Source organism: Primulina eburnea, chromosome 8 (genome assembly GCF_022965805.1).
Source record: "Primulina eburnea isolate SZY01 chromosome 8, ASM2296580v1, whole genome shotgun sequence".
NCBI classification, from domain to species: Eukaryota; Viridiplantae; Streptophyta; class Magnoliopsida; order Lamiales; family Gesneriaceae; genus Primulina; species Primulina eburnea.
The window spans coordinates 45,047,707-45,055,154 of NC_133108.1; the positions used below are offsets into that span (position 1 = coordinate 45,047,707).

The 7,448-nt window shown below is 37.7% G+C and overlaps 2 protein-coding genes across 2 annotated transcripts; one reads left to right on the forward strand and one right to left on the reverse strand.

Moving 5' to 3' along the window:
* On the forward strand, positions 1-1,330 carry LOC140838097 (uncharacterized). The gene has a single exon (XM_073204182.1). It carries the CDS (start codon positions 148-150, stop codon positions 1,243-1,245), a length of 1,098 nt encoding a protein of 365 aa, XP_073060283.1. The 5' UTR covers positions 1-147; the 3' UTR covers positions 1,246-1,330.
* A 733-nt stretch (positions 1,331-2,063) lies between these two features.
* On the reverse strand, positions 2,064-6,781 carry LOC140840278 (uncharacterized). The gene is made up of 12 exons (XM_073207563.1): positions 6,095-6,781; positions 5,478-5,680; positions 5,208-5,405; positions 5,010-5,081; positions 4,824-4,919; positions 4,590-4,669; positions 4,414-4,489; positions 3,963-4,173; positions 3,580-3,776; positions 3,392-3,500; positions 3,193-3,282; positions 2,064-3,100 (listed from the first exon to the last, which is right to left on the reverse strand). The coding sequence occupies exons 1-12, from the start codon at positions 6,630-6,632 to the stop codon at positions 2,364-2,366; spliced, it is 2,607 nt and encodes an 868-aa protein (XP_073063664.1). The 5' UTR covers positions 6,633-6,781; the 3' UTR covers positions 2,064-2,363.
* Between the last annotated feature and the right edge of the window lie 667 nt (positions 6,782-7,448).

Here is a 7,448-nt window from a genome sequence, read left to right on the forward strand (position 1 = left end):
GGAGTTTTGCTTGCTCTCAGCGGTGTCAATTTTGGCTCAAAACTTTTATTTTGTTGACATGCATGCCCCTATTCCAATATAAATACGTACCCTAGCTAGTCTACTCCCTTATTAACTAAGAGATCACTCAAAGCTTCAAACTCACTAATGGAAGCAACCCTCTTGTATTTATTATCAACCATACTTATATATAAAACTTTTCTATCCAATGCCTGCCCACCCTCCGATCGGGCAGCTCTTCTAGCCTTCAAGGCTGACCTGAAAGAGCCCTATTTAGGTATTTTCGATTCGTGGAACGGTGCAGACTGTTGCCGCAACTGGTATGGAATCAGCTGCGACGCTGAAACGCACCACGTTGTGGACATCAACCTCCGAGGAGAGTCGGAGGACCCCATTTTTCAGAAATTCCACCGTACTGGTTACATGACCGGGTCCATATCTCCAGCCATTTGCCGCCTCACAAGACTCTCGAGTCTCACAGTCGCAGATTGGAAGGCGATTTCTGGGCCTATCCCTTCATGCATTGCTTCCTTGTCTTTTCTTCGGATCGTCGACTTGATTGGAAACCAGCTATCCGGGGAGCTACCGGCCGATATCGGCCGTTTGAACCAGCTCGCGGTGTTCAACGTAGCGGACAATCAACTCTCCGGTGCCATTCCGTCTTCGTTAACCAATTTATCTTCCCTGATGCATTTAGATCTCCGGAGCAACAATTTTTCTGGGGCGATCCCAAGAAATTTCGGCAAGTTAAGAATGCTGAGTCGGGCTTTACTCAGCAAGAACAGATTAAAGGGTCATATTCCGATCTCTTTAACGTCCATTTACCGGCTTTCTGACTTGGATCTATCTCTGAACCAGCTTTCGGGCCCAATACCACCTTCTCTTGGAAATATGTCAGTCTTAGCCACACTGAATCTCGATGGTAACAATTTCTCCGGCCGGATTCCTCCTACTCTGATTAGTTCCGGAATCAGTATACTGAACTTGAGCAGGAACTCCATTGAAGGCTATATTCCTGACGCATTCGGGCCGAGATCATATTTTACGGTAATGGATTTATCGTACAATAATCTGAGAGGTAGAATTCCAAAGTCTATATCATCAGCTTCGTACATGGGGCATCTGGATGTGAGCCATAACCATCTTTGCGGCCGGATTCCGGCGGGCTCGCCGTTCGACCATCTTGAAGCGTCATCGTTTGTGAACAATGCTTGTCTCTGTGGGAAACCTCTTAGAGCTTGCTGATATTATATATTTTTATATTTAGGATGCAATGTAATGAAATTAATAATGTTCCATATTATTATATGAATTTTGTGATGGTAAAATTATTTTATGTTATGTTTCATTTTTCTACACGCTTAAAATTACTCCACGAGAATGAATAAATAAAATGGTTAAGGATATATATTTTACAACTACGTAGTACTATAAAGAGCTAATTAAATCTGATAATAAGTTATATGTTTCTATCTTTATAAATCTCATACATGATGAAGTTCGTAATACATACATTGCAAACCTTGTTTCTTCTACAATATATATGTATATACTATTCCCTCTTTTCTTTTCTTTTTTTCCAAATAATTATAATATACTCATGTCTGACAAATCATCTATAGTTTGAGTGGAAATGCCAGTTTTATACATGAAAGTTGCATAATTTCTAACCATGTATTTTAGAAGGAAAAATACATACTTTAAAAATGTAATCTACAAAATAAATAATGTAAACATATCTTAAGTTGGGAAGTCACAAGTCATATTTATCTTGTGAATGGATTGAAGAGAATAAATGGTGTGTAATAAATTATTCAGTTTGCTGATAGATAGTATTATTTATTTTTCACCTCAAAATAATTGAATAGACTCACGATTTGATTTGGCAAAATGGGCTATCAATCAAGACCACCTATGACCAACATCGCACGTTACACTTTCTCGACAAATTCATGATACTCCAATGAATATGACAGGAATTTATCGGGTTTCTGAAAGTGATATTTTCCAGACAATGAGCAATTCACCCCGGTCATGTATTCACTAGTTTGAGTAATACTTAAAATGAAAAACTATGTAAATAATTTTAAAAACCACAAATTTTACTTCGAAATACATATATCTCACCATCTAAGCCCGCGCATCTAATTTGTAATATGTTTATCAGCCATTTTAAATTAGCATTTTTATTCTGTATATCGCCCCTCGTCCTGATTTGCATGCCCTCTGAGTATGCATGGCCTCGGCTACTCCATGTGGGTTCGATGGGTTTACGAGTGATCCGTGTTCAACAGACATACCATATACCCTAGCATAATATTCTCATCTTTCTAATTATATATTCAAGCTTGTTCGATCATAATTTAAGTAGAAATGTTAAAATACACTGTATAGTACTCATCTCTCAGGCTAAGCAGTGGAGTCAGAACAAAGTTACGTTTCACCCCTTTCGCTACAAAACTGATAGGATCATATCTGCTGATTCCATCTTTCAACTGAAAGCTTGCTGCCTGTTGATATCCAGAATCAGATGAAAACCCACTGCAGTTAAGCTTGACATTTGAACCAGAATCATACTCAATCCCACTGTAAATATAACATCCTTTCTTGTGTTCTGACTCCAACGAAACCGTCTGATTCTGTCCATCCAATCCTTTGACTAAACGAAAAACTGAAGACATATTTCCGTATTCGGTAGATGAATTAAACGCTACTTCAAGATTTTTGCCATCCCCCTTATGGAACACAAGCATACCGGGAAAATCAAATGGTTCCAGCATTACTAAATCATTGACAGTTTTGGATTCCGGGTTTTTAAAAATGAGCCTAAACGTAGCTCTGACAGCTGAGTCGGTACCGGAAGAGGGTGAATATTCCATTTTTATGAGCTGATTCGTGTTTGCTACAACGAACTGTTGATTCCCAAGTTCTTGTTTGAGAGTAATCGTGTGAGAATTATAATCAATAGGAACTGGAGTAACCCAGTCGGAAAGAGAAGTGTGTGGCTCGAGCGTAATGTTCCAATCGCCTCTTGACAGACCCGCAAGAAGGTAGGGACCATAGAGAAATGCTTTGATCGAAGCATATTCTGGTCTGTCGTCTATAACCATGATTCAGAAATAATTGGGTGAATATATATGTATACAAGATTAAAATGATTTTTTAATATTCGTGAGCGTTGAAGAAAAACACCTTTTATCGCTTCCATTCTCAGACTCAAAGGAAGATCCAGAGTGATTGTGTCCCCAGTGCTCCAGGATTTAGTAACAGACATGAAGTTACCTGCATTAAAGGCGGAAAAAAAAATAATAGCCTCCCAATTTGTTTCAAAAGACAGGCTAAATAAGTTAAGATATGAAAAGCTAGTCGTAAAAAGATTTGCAGTTCGTACCAGGTGTTGGCAAGGACAGATCCTGACCATTTAAAGTTGCCTTTGCACCAGTTGAATATGTCCATGGTGGTATTCTCAACTTTAAGGTTGATGATGTTCTTTCTGCTTCCTGCATGAAACAGAGGTCTCGAAAAGTTTGTGATCATATCTAACATGTGCGAATTGGACAGATAAAAGATGATATTAACATTTTTTGGGGAAATTGTCACTGAAACTTGAAGCCTGTTATCCCATGAAACAATTGGTTCTACTCTTTGGCTCAGAAAAATTTGGCCAGATTTCCAATCAAGGGAGCTTGATATATACTGTATGACGTAAAGCCCCTTATCTTTTCCCTCCTCTTCAAAGTATATTGAATCTCCTAATTTTGAGAATGATTCGATTCCTGCGGTAAGAAAAAAGGGACGGAAATATTCAATACTTGCGATGTTCCAGTCCTAGAATAATTTGATCCAGGTAAAAGAAAGGAATATAGATGTCGGGAAAAAGACAATTTTCTGTGATCATATCTCGGATAGATAGTCTCTAGAGAAAAGAAAAGAAGTGTGAGAAAACGTCAGGTGATAACCACCTGTTCCATAACAGCACCAAAAAGAATTGAACTTTGTTCCCCATCCATGGTAACTTTGGGCCTTCGAGCCACCGGGTTGTAAAGGGAGCATGTAAATCATTGTTCCAGGATCACTTCCTCTTTGAATGCCTAATATGCCATTTGTCAGCGCTCTTTCATAATAATCTGCATATGCCATTTCTTTGGTCCATTTAAACAGGTTTCGAGAAACCTGTATGTTTTAAACGCATGCACCAAGAGAAAAGGTTAGACCAAGCACCATGCATAAACAGGATAGCAACCACAAACATTTACGCAAACTCGTGTTTTGAATTGGGATTCCTTGTTAGTCTTTATTAAGTATTTGGGAAATAGTATCAGATATTTCGCACTTATCCACAGCATCTCATTCTGCAAGACTCTTAGAAGCACCTCAAGAAAATTTAGCCAGTAAATACATACATTATCGCACCTTTAGCATGTTATAGGTTGTACAAGATTCTTCGTTTTCCTTTTGTAGAGTGCTAGCCAGTCGTTTTGGATCTGACCTGCACAAATGTTGAACAAATGGCTTATGATAAGAAATTAGTGGAATGAAAGTGCTGATTAAGCTTTGACAAATCCCTATCCAAAAATTAATGTTTGCACCAGAACTCGTCAACTGATGTCCCTCCTGTCGCATAACTGTGAGATGAGTTAACAATATCCATGAAGAATGCTCCAATTTCCTGGAAAATAATGCAGAGTACAAGTTATAGTAGGTACCAGATGGGATGTTGAATGAGATATAATATATGGATGCATACAAGCAAACTCCTATAGCTTTACTTTTTATATAAAAAAATAAATACAATAACAAAAATAGAGAAATATGGTCCTCACCTTATAAAGTGGTTCACCCGTAATTTCATACCGCATCTGAGATCCAATTACCACTGGAATGTGTGTGTTGGAATGAAAGCCAGATATATCATCAGCCTATATGTAAAATGAGTTAATCGTTACAAGAGGCATCCTAATAACAATTCTTATTTCTTACTATTGAGTAAATAGAACAGTAATAATCACCTTCAGTGCTAGCAATCCCAGAAAGCATGGCTTGTCAAATAGGTGAGCCAACATTAAATGCTTTTGATCACCCTTCGAAACCATAAAATAGATCATTGTGAGCACATAAATAGTGTTGCAAAACTCTAATAAAGTCCAAAAACATTCTCTCTATATTCAGAAAAGATGGATGACTCTTTTTAGAGGAGGCATGCTCACCGTTACACTGTATAACCTATAAAGAACGTCGTTCATGCCGCCTGTTTCTTCATTGAGAGATAACCAGTGCCTTTCGATGGTATACTTCAATATTACATTTTGCACGCGGGTATAGAAATAGTCAGCCATCCACGTTGTCATATTCAAAGCTCGATCATCTCCACCCAATATATATTGATCCAAGAGGCCAGCCAAAATCTGGATGACCAGTGAAGGACAAGATCATGAACTATGTTACAAAACAAAAGGCACAACATACAGAAGATTTACCTTGTGAATAGTATAATACGGAGCCCAGACTTCTTCTAGAGCATCGAACCGGTCAAAGAGTTCATCTGGAAATGCTGAAAGATAGCCAGTATTCATCTTCCTTTGGCACTCTGATAAAGCAGAAACCACTGACGACATTTTTTCTCGGAGATCAGAGTTATGTATGCTAGCCCACATTTGTGCGGTCGCGCTCATGTAATGCCCTTCAATGTATTAGAAACAATTAATTGATTTCATGGTATCAGTATCCAAGACAGATGACACGATGTGATATTCCAAACATGAACGACATATTGTCAATGTTTTCATACATTAATCCACTAATTAGCATTATGTGTATTGTTGACCTTTCTATTGACAGTGAACTGGTTTAAGAACAGGATGTCATTTCTACCCTGAGAACATACATGATTATGATCCTTTACTCTCGTTAATCTATCAATGAAGCAATGAAAGAAAATATATTTGTGTTAGAAAAGTGAAATTAATACAAAAGTTATAAAATCAATAAAGAGGACATATCATCAAGAGTTAGAGATTATGTAAGTATAAAAGCAATTCCATCGATACCATGAAACAGGAAATGAACCAAGAAACAGAAGCAAATCAAAATATACCTACAAAATGACCCCGAAGCTCCACATCGGGGGCCTCCCAACCACCGTATGGATCAGCTGGAGCCTCCAAACCCGCTGTCTTCCGGAAACTCCACACCAACCTATCCACATCCAACATCAACAAATACTCCAAATTTGTCTGCTGTGCCACACCATGAATCGAATTAGCCTCCAATCTCACATCATGCAAGGAAATTTCCTTCAGAAAACCATCCCCCGCCCCTTTCGCCACATTTGAATTCTTGATTTTCCTATACAAGAATTCCCAACTCAGTTCATCCTCCTCCCTCAACATCTTCCTTGGGATCAAATTGGACCAAGTATGGTCATCAGTGGGGATCAAATGCAAATGGGCAAGATTTTCTTTTTCCCAAGACGCATTTTTTGAAGAAAACAATTCATAGCGAAGCGTGTGTGACTCCGCCGGGAGACCACCATTGGTACAGACCTTATAACTCGAGGCAAAACCATGACCAAGAAACAGAGAAAACAAAACGACCCCTCCAAAAATCTTGACTAATACAGGTAAAGGTTGCATCTTTATCCCCCTTTCAGAAAATAAGACGATCAAGGTCTTAAATTTGAGTGGAAGTGTGACTGTGATTTCAGAAAATAAAATAAATATTAGATATTACTGCACTGAAAAGTCGTGATAATTTGTTTGCGAAGATTCATGATTAATTTCAAGCGTTTCCAATTTCTATTTTATGAACAAAAGTGTCTCCAATTTCTTGAAATATATTTGTGAACGTGCTTCCCAAAATGGAGCAAACAAAAAAGAAGGCATTGAATTTGTAATCTAACAGTAATAAAGATAACTTCTTAAATTGATCAAACCCATATAATTTTTCATAGGTTGAGTACATGAGTTTTGCATTACATAAATTACAATTTTTCTTCTAAAAATAAAGTAAAATTTGTCCATTTATGATATATTGTCATGATAAAGTATATTTATTCTTTATATACATTTTATGTAACTAAATAAAATTCGTTACTTGAACAAAGTAAATTAAGAGGAATTCATGGATGCCAAATCAATTGCATAAATATCGCTCCTCCGAATTTTAAGCAAATTAGAACTTACTTTTAGAGATGTCAATGGAGAGGGTTAGTCTAAACTCAAGGAGTGAGTCTTATGTGAGACCGTCTCACGGATCTTAATCCGTGAGACGGATCAACCCTACCCATATTCACAATAAAAAGCAATACTCTTAGCATAAAAAGTAATACTTTTATATGGGTGACCCAAATAAGAGATCCGTCTCACAGATACGACCCGTGAGACCGTCTCACACAAGTTTTTGCCAAACTCAAGACCCTCCTCATAAAAAAAACTTTTGCCCATTACCCA

Bases quoted from the DNA above. Each gene is read 5' to 3' on its own strand.
- LOC140840278 (XM_073207563.1), bottom strand. From the start codon at position 6,632: ATGCAACCTTTACCTGTATTAGTCAAGATTTTTGGAGGGGTCGTTTTG. The intron at 5,406-5,477 runs GTAAATCTTCTG...CTGGTCATCCAG, and splicing joins CGTATTATACTATTCACAAG to ATTTTGGCTGGCCTCTTGGA. The intron at 4,920-5,009 runs GTGATTATTACT...TTTTACATATAG, and splicing joins TGGGATTGCTAGCACTGAAG to GCTGATGATATATCTGGCTT.
- LOC140838097 (XM_073204182.1), top strand. From the start codon at position 148: ATGGAAGCAACCCTCTTGTATTTATTATCAACCATACTTATATATAAA.